Here is a 20823-nt window from a genome sequence, read left to right as displayed (position 1 = left end):
GAACTGCTTCATACCAGAAAATTTTTGGGACCTTCATTCCTAGTAAAAGAGCTCGGGTGACTTCCAACAAGTGTCTGTTTTTTGCCTCAGCAATACCGTTTTGTTGAGGTGTGTATGCACACGTTGTTTGGAATGCAACGTGTCCATACACGTTGGTTTGACACATATTGACCCCCATTGTCAGAATGCAAGATGTTAATTTGTGATAAATTTGGAATAGATTAGCAACTTCATCTTTGTGTTTCATTAGATAGATAGTTGTTAATCTAACTATCATCCACAAATGTAACAAAGAAACAAAATCCAAATTCCAAACACAGAGGCAACTGGAGAAGCACCCCACACATCATAGTGTGTAAGAGAGAAGGGAACAACATTCTTTTTATTAATAATAATAGGAAATGCAGTTCTACAATGTTTTAACAACTCATAAATGTCGTATTGCAATTGAACTCGACTAGAAACTCGAACATTTTAGGAAATAAAGAATGCAAGTAAAGGACGATGCAAGACAAAGACGGATGTGCCACAAAATACATCATTTCTTTATTAGCAATCCAAGACGTGTTGCAGTAGTCAAGGCACAATCAGGAGTCTCCAAAAGGTACAACTCTCCATTTTCAAGACCATGCCCACAATTTAAGGTCTTAGTGAGATTGTTGACTGACAAGAGGTTACTAGAAAGATTGGGAACATGTAAGGTGGATGACAAGTTAATAGAAGGACTAATATGTATAGTTCCCTTTCCCTTGACTAGAATAAGAGAACCATCTGCTATTTTAAATAATTCATTCCTGAAACAACGAATATAAAAGGAGAAAAGATCAGTCATACCAATCATATGTTCAATAGCTCCAGAGTTAATAATCCAAGGGGTTTCAGATGTATTTATAGAGACATGATGCGCTGATGCAGATGTACCTGATTGGGCACTATGAGATTTAGAGGAAGAAGGGTCTCGAATGGAAGCTTATTGCTTGAGATCCAGCAGCTCTCTTTTAAGAATGTCAGCAACTCTTCTTGAGGTTCAAAGGACATAGTATCTTGCTGCCCTTAAATAGCCAATGCAGCACCTTCACTGATTGTTGCTGAATTTGCCCGAGAAAAGTTTCATCTTGAGCATCCAACCAGATCCCAACACGTATCCTTCATGTGTCGAGTCTTCCCAAAGTGGGTGCATTTTAATTTGTCCTTCTCATCAAATGTAGGGCTTCCACAACTACGTTGACTACCACACCCTCCACCCACCCCTGCTCCCAAAATGTCCTACACCTCAATGACCACTAGAACTTGAGAATAGGGCAAATCTTTCAGTTTCAGCTATAGACTTGCCATTATCTTGCAGCGAGTTTCTTTATGGTGAAGAAGGGAGAAAACAATATGAACTAATAGAAAAGTCTCACCACCAAGAACATTTGCCCTCATTGATTCATATTCCACATTAACTCCCCTCAACAGATCGAAAATCTTCCGTTTAGCTAGTCTCTCTCGTTGTACCTTTGCACAAGATGAACACTCTATGAGCTGATTGTGGCTTATTTCATCCAAAAACCACAAAGATGAACATAATAGTCTCCCACTAACAAGTCATCTTAGAGGCATTACAACTCATAAAGGTCCGAGTCTAATTGGGCTGCATAGAAGAAAGTATCCAATTCATAAATCCCATATCATCAGCCTCCGAATTTGACTATTTAGCATCTGTGAGCTCTGGTTTTCCTACATGGCCATCAATATATCTCAATTTTTTCTTTCCACCAAGAAATAGTCTAACTATCTGGCCCATTCTAAATAGTTTGTGCCATCAAATTTAACTGTGGTAATTTGGAGTCTAGAAGGCTCCATATTTGATGCTTGTAAAGACATTTTCTATCATAGTTGAGATCTAGTTACACCCTCAGATCTTAATTAACTAGGATCATATTACACCCTCTAATCTCTTTAAAACAAAAATTATACAGATCTGGTTACACCCCCAAATCTGATCACACTCCCCTTTTTTTGAAAAAACATAAAAAAATCAGAAGAAAACAACACTACCAATATTTCCTTGATTGGGGTAAACAAACCTTGATCCATCCAAAAACTAGGTTTTCTATAAAACACATGATCTACATCCAGAAATCATAAAAATAACTCACCTTGATAGACTCAATCACTGCTGGAACAAACAAAAAATCTAGGATTTTAGGGCCTGATGATGTCATCTAACCCTAGGGATGATGTCAGCCCTAAACACTATTTCCACACAACTTTTTTCTACTCTGATGACAAGTTCAAAGTAATCTTGAGTAACCAAAAAAGTGAGAAGAAGAGAATAGAACAATTACATAGGACCTAGAGAGAAAGAGAAGAAAGAAGATAAAGAAGAAGAAGAGAGAGAGAGAGAGAGATGTATCGGAGATATAGAGTGAAGAGGAGAGGAGAAGAGAAGAGTGGCGTGATGGTTCAATGTGACCTCCCCGCCTCTTATTTAGAGAAATAGGATAAAGAAGTCATAAACAAAGATAAAATACAGTTCTGCCCATCAAATACAATAATGCTTAATTAATTTATTTCCAACATACTGCATGTGTTATATGGCATTCAGTAAGGCCGTTCATACCCTGCCATGCTCAGCTCAATAACTGCAATCATATACTGCAGTTTGCACTTCGCACTTCTATTTCATATTTAAGGATATGACAGTCATCTTCAGATATGTATTTATTTAAAGTGTTAGAACTGCAAGCATAAACTAGGTCGGGAACTTCTCTCCTTGTAAAGCCGATATTTAGTCTCACAGAAAGTAAAAACCCAAGCTAACATTCTTCCTTACAACAAATTTAATCAAATGAGCAAAGCAGAAAAAATCGCTGCCAGTAAGGATTTCTTAACAACATAGAAGATTTGTGGTCATTATAGAATGCATTTACTGATAGCTTTTTTATTATTATTTTAGGCTAAGCCAGCCCTTATTTTGGGGGGACCCACATCATACAGAAAAACATGATGAAAATAAGCAATACCTCATAGATGATCGGCCTATCCATGTTTGGCACCAAGTCTGGTATGACAGCATCAATTGCACCAGTTGCATCAATCAGCTGCAATCGCCCTGAAGATGGAGAAACCTAAACATCAAATACCAATAAAAATAAGGATAAACCTTTTGACAACACATTTAGACATGGTAGATATCACAACCAGAAAATAGAATGACAACAAAAGAATGCACCTTATTAACCCTAAAAGTTTAGACATAGTGTATTGGAAAAAGATTTGGCACCAACCTGTAGAAAACCCATAAGAACAATACCAAGATCTCTACTTGATATTATTCGTCGAGTAAACCTTCCATGATTTGAAGAGGGGAGCACACTGTCATCGATTTCATTGTTCCCAATACCTTTCTGCTTCTGAGATGAAAATGTCATCCACAAAGCCTCAGAATGACTGATAAAATTACTAAAGGGCGGCACCTGAAAATGCGAAAAAGATCAGTAAATTGTAAGGCTTGCTGTTTGAAGCATGACATTTCTTTCTCAAAATAGACCGACCATAGTCAGGTAAATATATGCAACGATCCTTAACTAGCTTCAAGGTAGAGATTTCAGATCACCAAAACAGAATTCCCAAACAGTACATAAACACTCAGTTACAAAGTTAGTCATTAGCAGTGTACTAATAAAGCCATTACCTATTAACACATTATAACCTCAAGAACACCATACCAAAGTTCAGATTTGACTCAGTTTTATATATATTGAAGATGAATTATTTTAGTTATGTGCCTTTTTTGTGGGCCAATAGGGTGTTCTTGTCTTATACTTATGAATATTAGTATAGTAACTGGGGGAAATAAGGGCATTACTGCAATTTGTACATAAGTTAAGTTCACAAATAAGATAGAGAGGGGCATGGAAGCCAAGAAACACCAATTTGGACTGCCTCCAGCCACCTCTCTCCATCTTCTTGCCTTCTCTCTTCAACTTTCTCCCTCTGACTTTTCTCTCACTTCCTCTCATATCTCTCTTCCTCTTATTTGATATAATTCTTCAAACATGGTATCAAAACATGGACTCCATATCTCTTCCTATTTTTTTCCTTAAAAGTAAAAGACAAAAAAAAAAAATTCCTGATTTCATCAAAGGGCACCTCAATTTTCTTTCTTTTTCTATGTAGAACAAATATGGTTATTTGCACTTACTGTTAAGACTTTGTGTTGCTCATGTTTCCTCCTTTGGATATGAAGAATCAAGAGGAATAGTGATTGAAATATGTCAAAGTTTGTTGCAGATACAGTAGACAGATAGAGGAAGTTCATGCAAAGCTCAACTAGGGAGATCTATGTTTGTCTACATCTAAAAGAGAAGTATTCCACCATGTAACCTGCTGTTTGTACTGTCTTTTGGGGTTTACAATATTCAATGGATTGATTTAATGCCTTCAAGTGTATCCGGCCTGCTATAGTATTGTGTATCGATGTATTCTCCGAGTTTGTGTGCATTTTACCCTCATGGCTAATGAAAGCAAGTTCGGAATTTCCAGCATCAATGAAGTGATTGCAATGCCAGTTACCTCTGTGAAATTAAATGGGTCCAATATCCAATTATCCCTTATGAGCTCAGTCTATAAAGGTGTTTCTTGGTGCCAAGGGTAAATGAAGTTCTTGACTGCAAATGGGGCCCAAAGAATCAGATAGTAGGTATGAAGAATGGCTTATGGAGAATTATCAATTCATGACCTGGTTATGAAATAGTATAGACCCCATGTGATTGCAAATGTGATGTTTCTTGATACTATTAAAGAAGTTTGGAAGGCTTTGAATTAGATGTACTCTTCTGATAAGAACATTTCTTGAATTTATAAACTTTATGAGAATATCTTTCTTTTACAGCAAGGTAACTATAAGTGAATTTATCAATTGTAGTATTAGTGTATATTACAATTCTCTTCGAGGCATGTTGGAAGAGTTAAACATGTATCAGCCATTATTTATATGGAGTTACTGAAGAAAGCAACAAGATGAATTTCGAGTTGCAAAATTCAGCCTTAATTCTGAATACTAGACTATTCGTAGATAGATATTAGCTGAAAATGAACTCCTGTCTCTAAATAATGCATTCTCCTATCTTCAACGAGATGCCATATCTACACCTTCATCCGCCTCTAGTGTTAGTGATGGGTGTGCATTGACCTCATCCATGGGTAGAGGTGATGGGGACAAAGGTCATGGTGGTGGTAAAGGAGGATGTGACCTTGATTTGGGGGGAGGTTGTAGTAGAGGCTATGGTAATAGAAAATGCACTCATTGTGGACGAATGGTTTGTTAATCAGGGGGAGTTAAACAAGGTATGCAAGTTGGAGAAAGACATTTATAGCCTGAAGTAGTCCGCACGTGCATAGTTTGATAAGTTCAACAAAATTTTTATAGCATATGGGTTTCAAAAAAGCCATGTGGATCAATCAGTATTTATTCAGAGACAACCCAAGGGAGCAATTATCTTGGTAGTTTATGTTGATGATATTATCATCGCAGGGAGTGATCAGGAAAGAATTAATAAATTGAAGAGACACCATGTTCAGACAAAGGATCTGGGACAACTAAGATATTTCTGGGGATTGAAGTGGCTTGGTCCAAGTACGGTATTGGCTTGTCTCGAAGAGAATATGTAATAGATTTGCTGACAGAAATAGGGATGCTAGGTGCCAAGCCAGTTGACATGCCGATGGATCCAAGTACTAAATTACCAGTGGATCAAGGAAGGGCACTTGAAGAACCAGGTAGGTACAAAAGGCTTGAAGGTAGACTTATCTACCCAACAATCACTCGGTCGGACATAGCCTTTGCAGTGAGTGTAATGAGCCACTTCATGCATCTCCCAGGACACCACTCTAGGAAGCGCTAAGAAGAATCTTGAAATATTTGAAGGGGCTCCAGGATATAGGCAGAACAGTCATTTCAACAAGTTAGAGCTATTCTATAGTTGTTGGAAATGCCTATGACTCCAAATTGTTTCAAGAATCGAAATCATGAAATTGCAGGTGGGTAGATGATTCTTCTTGTTGGAATAGTCGTCTGTACAATGCATCACATGACGCAAGAATCCTACCATTTGGGAATCGTGCTCCAATATAATACGAATCGAGATTCCTACTCTGTTGGAATCACGGTTCCATCAACTTCGAACTGAGACTCCTAACTTACTATATAACCTTGCACCAAACCACTTGGAACTAGGCAAGAAATTATGAAGATACAGGTTTCAAAAGGAAAAGATTTAAGGTTTGAAATAATCTAAAAGCAAAAGTTTGTTAGTATTAGACTCCATATATTGATTACGTTAACCCAAAGCCCCATATTATTGGAATCAATGTCTTTGATAGCCCTCCCCTAAAATTGGGGTCAATGTATTGAGTGCCCTTTATCACAGTTCTCCATAAGTACTGGAAACAAGGTCGAGTACCCTTAACTAAGTACTTTCCTAGAGTTTTTAGATTAAATAATGAAATAAAATTAATAAATTAATAATATCTGTTTAAAAATAATACATTTATTACAAATTCTTGAAATCTAGTAATGATGTAAACTAGAGGCTGTCAAAACCCATAGGAATATTAGATTAACCCATTTATATTAATTACTAATAAATCTTTAAATAATTTCTTTTTCAAATTATGTTTAAAAAATTCCAAGCATTCAATAAAATTTTGGCAATCACTTTGATGCCGTGACTCTCAATTCCAAGAACCTCTGATCGCTATTCTTAACATTTGGAAGCAAGGTATCATATTGGTTGAATCATGATCTTGAGCACCCGTGAATTGCAAATTTCGGTGATGTGGAACCTATATTCCAAAGGCATCAGAATGAGATTCAAAAAATAGGGAATCATGATCCCTAACTTGCATGGATCGGGATTTGTGGAGATTCCTTCATGAAAATGCAGGGTGGAGGACTCCAGTAACGATAAGCTGTTCTAGTGCCAGTTGGATAGGATACACATCATATAGAAGAGCAACTGCAGTTTATTGTACTTTTGTTGGAGGAAACTTGGTGACATGAAAGAGTAAGATACTGAACGAGGTAACCAGGTCTAGCGCAGAGGCTGAATAGAGAGTAATGGCCCACACTACATGTGAGTAATTGTGGCTAAAAACCTTGATACAGGGGATGGAATTCATGGTTATTGAACCGATGAAGATGTTTTGTGACAATCAAGCAGTAATCCAGATAACCAGAAACCTAGTATTCCAAAAAATAAAGCATATGGAAGTGGATTATCATTTTATTCAGGAGAAAGTAGCAAGTAAGCATATATCTACTTCATACATGAAGTTGAGGGATTAGTTGGCTGATATATTCACCAAGCCTCTTGGTAGAAACTAAGCTCAGATGATTTGTCCCAAGCTTGACATGGGTGGTATTTATGCTCCAACTTGAGGGGGAGTGTTGAAAATTTAGTTCTTTTACTTTTGTGCATTGTTTGTGGGCCAATAGGGGCAATCTTGGGAATGGGGTTGAGGTCGTGGCGGTAGTACCCCTTGAGCCTCAGCTACCGGTCTAGGTTTCCATTCCCACTGACACATTCGAAAACCGCTAATTATTTCTAAAAACGGGTAGGTGCATGTATTCCCCACTGATCTACCCAAAAAAATTAGGGGCAATCTTGTCCTTTTTCTTATACTTAAGGGGATTGGAATAATAACTAAGGGAAATAAGGGCATCACTGTAACTTGTACACAACTGAAGTTTATAAATAAGATAGGGAGGGGTGTGGAGGCCAAGAAACCCTAAGGGGACTGCCTCTAGCCACCTCTACCCTCTTCTAGTCTTCTCTCTTCAACTCTCTCTCTCTCTCTCTCTCTCTCTCTCTCTCTCTCTCTCTCTCTCCCTTCATTCTCTTTGATATTATTCTTCTCACACTATAAATGTCAAACAGACGAAGATTATTCAAGGGCAAATACACAAGTCAAAGGAATTTGGCTTAGAAGTGTTATGTGAAAATGAAAAAAAAAAAGGAAAAAAAAAAGGGAAAAAGCACGAAAGGAACAATGATACCAAATGGTAAGATTGTATCATAAAAACAACAAAGATGAAGCTGCAACAAACAAGTAAAACTATCGCCATTAATCAAAGAACTATATTGTAGCCTAGTGAAGAGCAACATTGTATTGTATCTAATTTAAATTTTTCAATCACTGCCTACAGCAATAAATGTATGACAAGAAAAGAATAACTGAAAGTATAACATAAAAATAGACAAATTTAACTGAATAAATTATAGGAAAAATATCATATGGACCCCCAATTTCAAAACTCATTTCACAGTAGCCTCTCCCAACTTTTCTCTTTCAAGAGGCATTAAATTCCCCCTAAAACTATCAACTTAAACTTACCCTTTCATCCCCTTCCCCCTTCTCCCAACCCTTTTCTACATTATGTAGTATGAGAGAAATTGTTGATGTCAAATTGAATGTAAAAAAGTGAGAAACAAGGGAAGGGACGGGATGAGGGGGTATCTTGATAGTGTTAGGAGAAATTTGATATGTGCTTGAAAGAGGAAAAATGGGAGGGACTACATCACCAAAATAAGTTTAGAAGTTGAGGGTCCGTACGATATTTTCCCTAAGTTATATATTGTGATTTTCTAGATGTATATTCTCCTCAAAGGGAAATCATGACCCACCAATTCCATGGAAGTAATTCCACACTCAGTAGTGCTGTAACAACAGTCATTTTCACAGAACTCCTTAAAAATGCCAAGCTGCCAACAAAAGTTATTGCTGAGAACCCTTGGCGACCTGACATAAAACACTTAATCCAAGAGGTGACACACGCATGAAACTCAGCATAGTTTTTTTTTTTTTTTTCCCGAGAATAGGGTAACAAATTCAGAATAAATTTGAACGGCCAAGAACAATGTCTCTACAACCACTTATTCAATAATTTACCTTATGTCGGAGTGCAGAAGTAGACAAGTGTGAAGTAGCATACCTCTGAACCAATCCTTCATGCTGCTAAAGCCATGCAAGCTTCGTTGTAAGTATCAGCTAGAAGTCGAACTTTTTTAAAAAACATCGTAGCAGCTGATTAGTAGATTTAAAATTGTAGTACATGTCGCCACACAAGCATGTATACATAGAATACCATATTTATAATTATAACGATCAATATATTGTTCAAAGGGTAAACTTCGTAGTAATAAAATTATGAATGTTCTAAGACTATTTGCCTACAACTACAGTCCCGGAAAGCTCAAGCGACTATGTATTTTTTTCTTTACAGGTATTCAGATTCATAAGTTTCCACTCACTACCACTCATATTTTTGAGTTATGTAAATATTTAAGGATACTAGGTAGAAATGCATATATTAAATTATGAAAAAGTAAATTAGGTGAACATATGCCCTCTATAATGGTACCCACATACTAGGCAGTCGAAACCAAAGTTGAAAAAGAAGTGATTTGGAAATAGGAAAAGCATAGAGTAGAAGTTACCAAAGAAGAGAGGGCAGTTTGGCGCAGGATTTTTAAAATGAACTTTTTATTAGGAAAGCTACTTTTCGGACTTGAAAAGTTGAATAGTGTGAGACTTGAAAACTCAAGAACCCACTAAGGCCAAATTATATTATGCAATAATGATTGCAGATTGCTGTCCGATGTATTAAAACTCCGATTGACTCATCATTGCACCTGGTCCCCAGCTGCGCCTGATCAAGTCTATTCAGCTGACGCTCTTCGAAAATTAAGACAAGATGGTGAGCCTCAATCAAGTCTTGTAAACTCATCAAGTCTTGCCTGATTGCCGAGCCAAGTCAACTTGGGCAAGTCCTGAATTGAATCAGCAAGTTTTAAACAAACATACTATTTTAGAATTCATTACCTTTGACATTGCAAGAAGTTCATAACTCCATATAGCTATCTGGTCACCCCTTTTTTGTGGGTAATCCTAGAACAATAGGTTGGGATCCATATTTGGAATGATATGTGAGGAGACTTACACCAAGAGAGCACAACTATTGATCCTTTGAAGGACAGATACTCTCATTAAGGCCACAAAATACAATATCCAGTTATACAATAGCCCTTTGTCAAATCTCAGAATTGTGACAGAAAATCGAGAGAATCCAGAGGAAGCTTTTGCCACAAATCTCAAAATGGTGGCAAAGAAAACTCGAGTGCATCCAGAGGAAGTTATTGTGCAGGGGCAACAATGAAGAGGATTCTCAAAGTTTCAATAGTGGAAAGTACGGAGAGGAGCATGAGAACATGAAAGAGCTAATTAGTTATATTCAGGTCGAGGTCACTTTCAATAGAGCCACCTAATGCAATATCCAACTCTATCATATCTCCCTATTTTAAATTGCTAGAAAGGTGGAAAAGAAACTGAAGGCAATCTCAAGGAAGTTTTCTAGCAAAGACAAAATAATGGAGAGAGATTCCAATTAGTGGCGGGAGATCTATAAACCAAGTAGGAAGCTGGAATAAGAATGAGAAGGCCCAAGGGGGTCCTAAGGCTCCAATTGTCAAGTAAGATTGGAAGTAGGGTATCTTGAAGAAGGGCAGAAATCCAGATACCCTAAAGACAAGTAACAGACCAGGAAGAAAGCTAGGCTAAGGTCCGAGGACGTTAAAGAAGCACTAGAATGACGTCTTAAGAGCATAGTAGGAATTCAGGTTTTGAAAGGGTACACTAACATTGACATATTTTAAAAAAAAAAAAAAAAAAACAACATTGGTACATACGATGAATGTATAAGTGTCTATATGTGCATAGTTATGTAGCAAGCATGGCGACATGCATATATATATTAACAATAGGTAAACATAAATATGAACAGAACAAGAACTAGTTATCAAGACAAGGATGACCACTTAAGCAATTTGAATGCCCATCAAAGTCATTCTCACATGAGGCAATAATAAAATCCATATGCATGGACAAGCATAACTCCGTTCTTGGATTTTGCTAATTAGAGAGAATGTAGAGCATGCAAGGAGAGGTCAAGGTCATTACAGTTCTTGTGCCTAAGATATCCTTCCCAGATAAGAACCCATCAAATTTCTTTCTGAAACATGAAATGATAAGCAGCACCCTGAAATACAACCAATGAAAAGCTAATAAACCATGTACGTCAAAAAAAATCTCAATTTATTAAGCTTTCAGCAGAAATTTATTCATTCCTTTCGTTATACCAGAATCTTGCAGAAAATGCCTGAGATTCAATAAATTTTCCCAGTAGGCTTTGTGCTTGAGACCTCAGGGGACACCTGTATGAGAAAGAGGCCATCACTTCACAAATGACATTGCTCAGACGTAAAACATGAGTTCAAAGAACTGTCAGTTAAGAATGAGAGAATAAATATCAATATTCACAATAACCAAGAATTCACTTAATTACTTCACAAGTTAATCAGCGAACAAATGACTGAAATCAGTGTTTGAAAAGTCAGACTCGGGCTCCGACTCACCAGGGTTCTCAGCCTGAGTCTCCCAGTCTGCCCAGGGAATGCGAGTTGTACAAGAAATTTTTAAGAATAAGTACTTTAAAAATACTGGAAAACTATAGACTTGGGTAACTCCAGGGTTTTGGGCCCAGAATCGACAGTCTCCTGATTCAGCCCAACTAGGGCGAATCCCAAGTTAAACAGACAAATTTTGAAACCCTGACTAAAACCATTGCTGATCATGTAATGAAATTTATAACTTGACAAAATTGTCCAGCAAAATATGCCAATTAACCCATAATTGACCATGGCTTTCCAAGTCAATCAGCACTCTGAACAGTCTGTGGGTGCATTAAATGCGAAAGATGGAATCGATTACATGAATAAGCTCATTTGAAGAAAGGGAAAGTTCCTCTAAACCAGTTATTCCTTTTACACTAATAGTATACATAGGACAAATATTATTATCTAATATGAGAAAGTTTTATCAGTCTATAGTCAAATGTTGCCAAATAGTTTACAAATGGGTACTGTCTTCAACTAATTCGAACTTCTCAGCATTCTGAATAATGTCCATTATCCCCATTTCCAATTAAAGGGACAATGATAATACTTACGAAGACCCATATGGTGAAAATGACTGCACAGCCATGTTGGTCTTGACACAAGCACCAAGGACAAGAATATTTAGCCAAGAGAAATTGGGACGTATGAAATGAACATTCCATAAAGAAATCTGCAAAGAAATGAAGTTTAGAGAGCATCAGAAGTGAATACAACACAAACATCATCATCCAAAGAGTCAGAGAGAGAGAGAGAGACTTACAAGTGCACCAACCCTCAGGGCATGCACTGGAGGAATCAACTGATCTGTTAACACGAGCCAAACTGTACTGTCTAATTCTACAACCATGCCTTGCATGTATGTTCCTGTCACCCTTCCTGTGTAATTACTGATTATACCCTTTCCAAAACTAATGGTTTCTCTTCTCAACATAAATGAAATTTCACAACCTTTGAATGGGAAAGCTCTCCTACCAGATAGAGAAGGAGACAAATGTATCACAGTTTCTTGGGTTGTCACATACATTGGATATGCCTCCCCTTTGCCAACAACTACCATCTTCTTCTTCAATCCCACAAATGAAATGAGCTTCCCATTAAGACTCAGAAACACAGGCCGCCAAACAACAGCTGCCCCACAAAAGTAGACGAACAGAGACTTTAAAGAAAATACATGAGACGGGTCATTAGAAGGATCATAAATATGTGTACCCAATGATTTTTCTTTACGACAAGAAATGCAATTGCAAACCAAAAGCTCAACTAGAAACCCACTTGTAGTTTCAGCACCTCGTACTGCTTTAACATCTTCTAATCCATTTAAGCTCTTTGAGGAATTTAGCTTCAATCTTTTTGGTGCTTTTATAGAAGCAGTGCTAAGCAATTTCTCAAAATTTTGCTGAATTTTACTGCAATATTGGATTTCTTGGGCTTTAGAAGCTCCATCTTCAGCTTCACATGGAACAACAAAAACAGGACTGATGGAAACCAGTTGTCCAGATATCCTGCTCTTACCATTTCCAGAGCTCCCTATCAATCTATCCCCGTTATAAGCACTTGCCAACCGAAAAGATAACAAATCGTCATCACAATCACTGTTGTTGTAAAGAGATGGCTCTATTGGCTTCCACTCAATTATCTCGAGAAATCCCCCTGTGCATTTTGATGGTATAAAATTCCATGAAGTAACATTAATTATCTTTCCAATAATATCAAGGTTTAAGTTAAGAATGGCACAGCAAATTGTGCGGCTTTCACTATCAGTAAATGAAAAGCAGTCCTTCATAGAGCAAAGGTTGTAACTTGAGCCATTGGTCCATAAATTAACAGTCCCAGTTATGATCGCAGGGTAATGGAGAAATTCTAAAATTCTAGGGTTTTTCTCAGAGCCCAAATGCGTTAGACCATCAGACGCTTCATTAGCACTGGTATATGAGCTTTTCCTTTTTTTATGAGAGGAGATGCAAGTAATCGGGGTTACAGTTTTGGAGACATTTGAGCTTCGAGCTTGAAGGGACAGAGTACCAGTAACTGGGAGAGAACGATGAATGAGCTCTGAGAGTGATAGGGTCTTCACACCTTCCATAGATGCAGCTTCTTCTCTACTCCCATTGCTAGTGCAGATAATTTAGGGTTTTTTAAGGTCTTCAAGCAGAAGACTTGGAACATGGGTCTTCATATCCTCCACTGATGGAAAAATTATGGGGTTTTCTCTTCTCTATCTGGTGCAGAAACTAGATTCTATAGGGTTTTGGATGGACGCGGAAATGGGGTTACGCATGTTTAAGGGCGAGATACTCTTTACAATTTGCATGGGTGCCGAGATTCTAAGGTTTTCTCTGGTATGCCTTCTATTGAAGCAGAGATTCCAGGGTTTATCCACTCTATAGCTTAGGGTTTGCTCAACTCCTATATTATTGTTGCGGAGATGGAGATATTTTACTTGATTAGGGTTTTCGAATGATACGCACAATGGCGGGAATTTCATGTTATATAAACAATTGAATTTACCCCTGTATCTCGTATAAATCTTGTAATTACAAAGGACCCGGTTTCTAAGCGGCCAAGTGGGATTTTTGGACTTAAATTTTTAATGACATGTAATCGGATCATGAATATGAAAAATAAGTAAATTTTAAAAAATTAAAAATAATAGTTCTAGTAAGAAAATATTTGGACCATTAGTTTCTATTGTTTTTTAGATGAAACACCTACTTGTATCCATCCTTAAGATGGATGCTTTACACTTTTTGGACTGCATATATAGTCACATAAAACAATTTTCCTTTCAAACATTCTCCTAATCTTCATATATTATGGGCATTTCTTTTCTTTTTTTGTCTTAAGATTTTTATTCTAATTTTAACCTCACCCTACATATTGAAAATCTGAAGCCACCATACTAGATGGAGACTTCATATTTTCAATATCCTTAATCATCTTTTTTTTCAAAGATTAAATTTTGCAGGAGTAAAATTTGCTTCAGATATTAAAAATCTGAAGCTGTAATCTGAATCCATAATGCAACCTCAAAGATTCAAAATCTAAAGTCACTTAACTTCATATTTTGAATAGCCCCAGTGACTTCGGTTTTTTCCCTAAAACTAATTTGAAAAACTATATGATTGCAGATATTGAAAACCCAAAGTCTTATCATTGATGAAAAACCTAAAATTGAATAAAAAGGGTGTGGGCTTTCCATCGGTAAAAAACGTTCAAAATTGAAGAAAAAAGGTGAGCGAGAAAAAAAACGTTTGGGCAAGGAAAAAAAGGTGTGGGTGAGGAAGAAAAAAAGTGTGGACAAGATTTATAAAAGTTGAAAATCTTTTTAAATAAATGAAAATTAATAGTTGTGATAATTTCTCTAAGTCTTAAACCAACGTTTTGGGATAAGTTACATCAAATCTTATTTCGCCATTATACTCATAGGTCATAACAAGCTTACTCGTTGGTTCAAAATTCATAGTAAGATTTGGCCAAGTTTTATGCTAACAACCCTCATTCCTTATCCGGGCTCGGGCTTGGGCTTGGAACGGGCGTGAGAGGCCAGCCAAAACGGAGGTTATGTACTATAGGAGCATGTACAAATAACTGGACACGTAAAAATACAAGAAACGGAAAAAAAGAAGCAAATAACAAGACAAGAAGGGCCTTGAGAAAGCCTTAAAAAGCAAGCTGAAAACCATAATAAATCCGCAAAGGCAGTACAGCCAGCCGAAGGAGAAAGACTCAGCGAATTATTCGCTCTCATTTTCAAATTCTAGTTACAAATTACCCCTATATTTGCCTTTTATTTTCAAAAATAGTCATATTGCATGTGCCCCTGCTGCCTTCTTCATGCCTTCTAAGCATTCCACCACCACCTTTTTTTTTGCCATTACACAGAGAGAGATTGCCGAAGAAACGAACAAATTCATCAAGTTAGAGAGAGAAAAAGAGAGATTATAAACAAAGGAAACAGTCAAGTTAGAGAGAGGGTAGGTTATAGAAGATCATACCTATAGAAGAAACGAATCAATCCATCAAACTTTTCATGTCTTAGGGTACTCCTTATCATTCTAGTCACTTTTTGAACCAATTTTTGAGAGAGAAGAATGTGTAATACATTGTTTTGAGCATTTCGGGTTAATCCACTAAGCTTTTCTATTTTTTAAATATTTTATTTAGTTTTTTATTTTTTAAAATTTAGCTTAATGTTCAAATATGCACCTTCTGAATTGCTTTTAGAGAGAGAAAGGACAGAGAGATAAACAAACCCATAGTCGTAGAAGCATCAGAAACAAAAGCAGAGTAAATTTTAAAGTTTCGGTGGATCCATGGATTGTTTCCCCGCTTTGTAATCAACTTATTTCCAACCATTTGAATGATTCAATATTTGCTGGTTAGATTATTTCTATTGAATTCTATATCTTTCGTTTTATTTGTTGATTCTATCTCTGATTTTCCATTTTTTCCCTTCTATGAAGCCATGGCTTCATCTGATAAACCAGTGGAAAAGATCGAAACAGAAGAAGAGAATGGTGGTTTCCTTGAAAAAGTGAAGGATCTCATCCTTGACATTGGAGAGAAGATCGAAGAAGCAGTCGGTTTTGGAAAACCCACTGCTGATGTCTCTGCAATCCACATTCCATCAATCAATATGGAGAGAGCTGATCTTATAGTCGACCTTCTTGTAACAAACCCTAACCCAATTCCGATCCCATTAGTTGACATAAACTACGTCATCGAAAGCAATGGTCGAAAGCTTCTCTCAGGTTTGATCCCTGATACTGGCACTATCCATGCCCATGGATCTGAGATCGTAAAAGTTCCTCTAACCCTAATTTACCATGACATTAAGAAGACTTACGGAGACATCAAACCAGGGAGTGTAATTCCCTATAAAATTAAGGTCGAGCTTATGATAGATGTACCAGTTATGGGGAGGATCACTTTGCCAATGGAGAAAAATGGGGAAATTCCGATACCTTACAAACCTGATATCGATTTAGAGAAGATTCAATTTGGTAGCTTCTCATTTGAAGAAACAAGTGCCACCCTTCATTTGAAATTGGAGAACAAGAATGATTTTGAATTGGGTCTAAACTCATTGGATTATGAGGTTTGGTTGGCAGGGGAAAGTATTGGTGGAGCAAAGGTTTCGAAGTCGGTTAAGATTGATAAAAATGGTTTTGGGGTTGTTGAGCTTCCTCTAACTTTCAGGCCTAAGGATTTTGGATCTGCACTTTGGGATATGATAAGGGGAAGGGGAACTGGCTATTCCATGAAAGGGAACATCGATGTGAACACTCCATTTGGGCCTATGAATCTGCCTATTGGCAAGGAAGGAGGGAACACTCGGATTAAGAAGGGCGAAGAGGATGATGATGAGGTAATCTAATTCTATTCAATTCTTATGTTCTTCACTGAAATTAGGTTTTGTACATATTTTATCATGAGGGGCGTTTTATGCTGGGGCTCTGTATACCAAGTGTATACTGCACATAAACTTGTATTTATTATTGGGGTGCTTGTTTTTGGGGAAGGGTGAATATTGAGAATCTGCATTTCTGTGCTCAAACAGTTTTCATAAGCTTCAGATAAGGTGGGTTTTCTACTTACTAGGGGTTTTAATGGGGGAGATTTTGTTTTTGATGATTTAAATTTTATGTTACAGGAAAGGATTTCATAAGCTTCACGTACTGGCTAAGGGTTTTAGTGGGGGAACTTTTGTTTTTGATGATTTGAATTTGTATATGCATTTAGTCTCTGTTTTGGAAACTCTAAATATTTGAGTTTTTAACTTTGCTAATATTTTTTATCTTAAATGTGATGGTGCAAGAACTTTTGTATTCGGAAACTTCGAAGAAAACTGCATCCTCTGTACTGTATATCGGTTATCTTAACGATTATCTTGGAGATCTTTAATATTGGGACTCTGTAAAGCTGGTACGTCACTGAATTAGATCAGATGGATGCAAAAAGGAACAACAGTAAGAAAAAGATGGGTGCATCATATACTTTGGGGCCAAGATGATGGGTTCTATGTTGGGTGCTTCAATATATTTATTATATGTGCAGGTTATTCTTGTTTTCTTAATTCCTTAGGATAAGTCTTCTATGCCCTTTAACTTGTGATCTTCATCTCCAAATCTTTTGACTTAAATTTTTTGTTGTTATTCTCTTTTAGATGTCAAAACTTACTGCATGGCCTATCATATTTTGCAATTTTGCATTAACCAGATGTTAAGGCATACCCCATGCTCTTTACAATTTCTAGAGTGTGTTGATGATCAAGTACAAAAGAAAAGGACTAACCTTCAATTCTAGGGAAGGACAAGAGATGGTTTATGCTCTTTGTTTTTGTTTGACGCTTGGCTCTCTCATTAAGAATGATTCACAATGCATGGCTTGGATGTTCGGAAAATCGTTCCTTTTGTAAAATCCTTTTCATTTCAGTTTTCCAAATTTTCTTTCTTTAGGAAGCTTCTGCTCCTCTAAGTTTAGCTTGTAGTTACATGGAAACTGTGAAGCCTAATGATAATACATGATATAAATTTTGATTCCCAAAATAAACAAAAGATCGGACTGAAATTCAAGTCATCAGAACTGCTCATCTTTTTGTTTTTGTTCTGTAAACCTTTCTTGTGTTTCTGTTTATTATAACCTTTTCTTTGTCAAAAACATCGAAAAGCATTTTTCTCCCCTAAGGTAGATTACCCTTCTAAGACCTTAGAAGTTCTCTGTTTTGGGAGAATGGGGAAGTTCAGGATTCATGTAGATCTATGCTTATAATATACTTTTGCAAGAGTTGATAAAATCACCTTGAATATGTTTTGCTTTAGTTTGAAAGCCCACCAATCCGGATTGGGAATTGGACGGGACTGAACGAGTTCCAGGAAGGTATTGGCACCGGCCTAGCCTCCCTACAACCCCCCCTTTCACATTTTATGTTTTCTTTTTAAGCATACCTAGTGTGCTCCTAGGTCCCCCATTCTAATTTTCTTTGATTTTTTTACTCTTAGTACTGGATTGCCGATTTGGGCCGGTCTAGATCGTCGATCAGCCATTTGACATGAATCTAGGGGTGCACGACCCACTCCATCGATCTGGGTTTTGAAATGCTGCTATGAGAAGGAAAATTATACATCAGGGAACCAGGATATCCTAATAAGTTTGACACTCCAAGAAAAACTTTTCTGTAGAGCTTGAACACAGTTGTTCTTGAATTGCTACAAGTTACAAAAAGAAAAGCTAGGAATTCTGAATATTGTTGATAAATGAGCTAGTATTGATTTGGATTTGTTATTTGAGAGATTAGGAATTTAATATTATCAATAGTATGTGTTTAATGGTCTGTAACCATGATTTCGTCTATATGATTTGTGCAGGACTGACCACTATATTATGAGGAAACAGGCCTCGGCTCCTTCGGTGGTTTACATTGCACTAATTTCTGTGGATTATATTTGTTATACTCGTTGTTGCATATTGTTCTTATATATCTTTGGTTAACTGTGTTTTGCGCTTTTATACTCCGGGGGGAGCATCTTACTCTCTCCAGAAAAAGAGGTACTTGAGAGAATATTTCGATCTAAATCTTTCGGATCGACTTAAGAAGAATCACCCGATGATTATTTCAAAAAGTAAAAAAAAATGGATTTTGAATTCTTGAGCACTTAGATCTTAGCTTCCCAAAATTGGACGCTCTCCATTCAATCTCGGATCGATATTTTTCAGGATAGATATTTTTCAGGCACATGGAGAGTGATCTGAAAATGAAAAAAAAAAAACCGAGTTTTGCTAGATTGACGATATTAAACCCCTAAATTTTTGGGGTCCTCAAAATATTCCTGAGTTGGATTTTATCCGAGAGATAAATAATATTCCTGAGTTGGATTTTATCCGAGAGATAAATGAACAATATGCTCCAGTGGAAAAATAAAATCTTTTTGACTTTGCTCACACTAACGCATATGCGGCTGCGCAAGTGAGAGAGAGACGATCAACTAAAAAGCAAAGCTGAGAGAGAGAGAGAGAGAGAGAGAGAGCAGCATTGTTCAAAATTCTAAGGTTGTGGTTTCCATGAGGTGCCAACCTTGCAAAATGAGGTGTACCACCAAATTGTGCTGAAGATGCACTTCTGTTGCTAGTGATAGCCTAGAAATTAATTTTCATTCAAATTACAAAATTTAAAGCTTAAAAAAAATCGTGTTGTTTTAGGCCAATGTATAGACGCTTGAACATCTTGAAAATGGAATGTCAAATACACAATACACTATTTCTATGACTTGAAATCATTTTTATTTTCATGTTCATTCATCTCAAGGGCAAGATGATTAATTGGTGTGTTTTTAACATTTGATCAACATTTTCTAGTGTATTTTTTACTAGCGCCTTACTTATATAGTATAAAATTGAGGCCCTATATAAATCTTTTCCAAATTTTAAAAGGTGTGGTTTGCATAAGATGTCAATTTTTTTTATTATTTTTTATTTTTTTGACAAGAATCATATAGTATTTATTCAAACACGTGGAATTTACAATTACATCATTAATTAACTCATTAGCGACAAGCAAAGCATTAGAGGAGGCATCCTTTTTAGCCGATGCATCCTCTAAACTCCCACAAACATCCATAATCTCTAACCATAAAAACCCTGATGTCCAAGGCAGTTCACTAGCCTTATTAGACCAATTGACCACATTAAGAGAGTCTCTTCTACAACACAGAACCTACCAAGATTCTTTTCTTTTGGCCTTATTGGATAATGAAATACCACAGGCTCCACAAAAAAGAGGAAAGCGCCTCCCCTGTGGAATCTCCGAGAAGGCCTCTAATACTTGCCAGTTTAAAATTGCTTAAAGAACTCTTATTAAAGTTTAGTTTAAAGCATCCCGGAGTCGGCATGCACAATCTACCTTTTGCTTTCACCTTAACAATAGACTAATGCACCAATTTTTTAAGGTTGACAGCGGTTAAAATTGTTAAAGTGTATTTTTTAGAAAGTATATTAGTTTTTATATTATTTTATCATGAGTGATGTTGTAAGGTTGCACTTTTAAGTTATGTATAATGTATTACAAGATACATTATTTTTAAGACTTTGAAATCATTTTATTTAAATCCATATATCTCAAGATCAAGATAATCAATTATTAGGTTTTTTTTTCAGACATCAGGGTAGATTTTCGAGGTTCACATTTTTACACCTTATCTAAAAAAAATTCAATTTTAAATCAAATATAAAATCTTTTGGGTATATACCAATGGTTTAAAAACCGGATCGGTGACCCGGATCGGGCTTTTCAAAAACCGATCAGGATCGGCGAATCAGCGATCCG

At 36.7% G+C, this 20823-nt stretch overlaps 2 protein-coding genes across 15 annotated transcripts in view; one reads left to right on the top strand and one right to left on the bottom strand.

The window, feature by feature from the left end:
• Positions 1–13965, bottom strand: part of CTC1 (conserved telomere maintenance component 1) — a 35012-nt gene extending 21047 nt beyond the window's left edge. For 3 of the 5 annotated variants that reach the window (XR_002281672.2, XM_006848476.4, XM_088855722.1), the window contains exons 1-8: positions 12262–13965; positions 12053–12171; positions 11184–11258; positions 11005–11083; positions 8938–9000; positions 8673–8750; positions 3273–3461; positions 3009–3113 (exon numbers count right to left, since the gene is read on the bottom strand). Coding sequence is in view for 4 of the 5 variants with exons in the window: in XM_006848476.4 (XP_006848539.2) it covers positions 3009–3113; positions 3273–3461; positions 8673–8750; positions 8938–9000; positions 11005–11083; positions 11184–11258; positions 12053–12171; positions 12262–13584 (2031 nt within the window). In the remaining variant the exon portion in view is untranslated. Of the gene's footprint in view, positions 1–3008; positions 3114–3272; positions 3462–8672; positions 8788–8937; positions 9001–11004; positions 11084–11183; positions 11259–12052; positions 12172–12261 lie in introns of those variants that run through there. The other 2 variants (XM_088855723.1, XM_088855724.1) reach the window with 2 other exon arrangements.
• A 1170-nt stretch (positions 13966–15135) lies between these two features.
• Positions 15136–19076, top strand: LOC18438285 (desiccation-related protein At2g46140). Of its 10 annotated transcripts, none has more exons than XM_011626693.3 (3): positions 15136–15475; positions 15965–16869; positions 18869–19076. In XM_011626693.3, the coding sequence occupies exons 2-3, from the start codon at positions 15967–15969 to the stop codon at positions 18872–18874; spliced, it is 909 nt and encodes a 302-aa protein (XP_011624995.2). In that variant the 5' UTR covers positions 15136–15475; positions 15965–15966; the 3' UTR covers positions 18875–19076. The 10 variants fall into 10 exon arrangements, with proteins under 10 accessions (XP_011624995.2, XP_088711843.1, XP_020525571.1 ...); XM_088855717.1 differs by lacking the exon at positions 18869–19076 and adding an exon at positions 17320–17571 and having other exon boundaries at positions 15194–15475; XM_020669912.2 differs by having other exon boundaries at positions 15215–15879.
• Positions 19077–20823: the final 1747 nt, after the last annotated feature.

Source organism: Amborella trichopoda, chromosome 13 (genome assembly GCF_054954075.1).
Source record: "Amborella trichopoda isolate Santa Cruz 75 chromosome 13, AtrichopodaSantaCruz75HAP2 v2.0, whole genome shotgun sequence".
NCBI classification, from domain to species: Eukaryota; Viridiplantae; Streptophyta; class Magnoliopsida; order Amborellales; family Amborellaceae; genus Amborella; species Amborella trichopoda.
The sequence above is the reverse complement of the archived record's forward strand: the minus strand, read 5'-3'. Positions and strand labels throughout refer to the sequence as shown.

Bases quoted from the DNA above. Each gene is read 5' to 3' on its own strand.
- LOC18438285 (XM_088855717.1), top strand. From the start codon at position 15,967: ATGGCTTCATCTGATAAACCAGTGGAAAAGATCGAAACAGAAGAAGAG. The intron at 16,870-17,319 runs GTAATCTAATTC...TGATGGTGCAAG, and splicing joins GCGAAGAGGATGATGATGAG to AACTTTTGTATTCGGAAACT.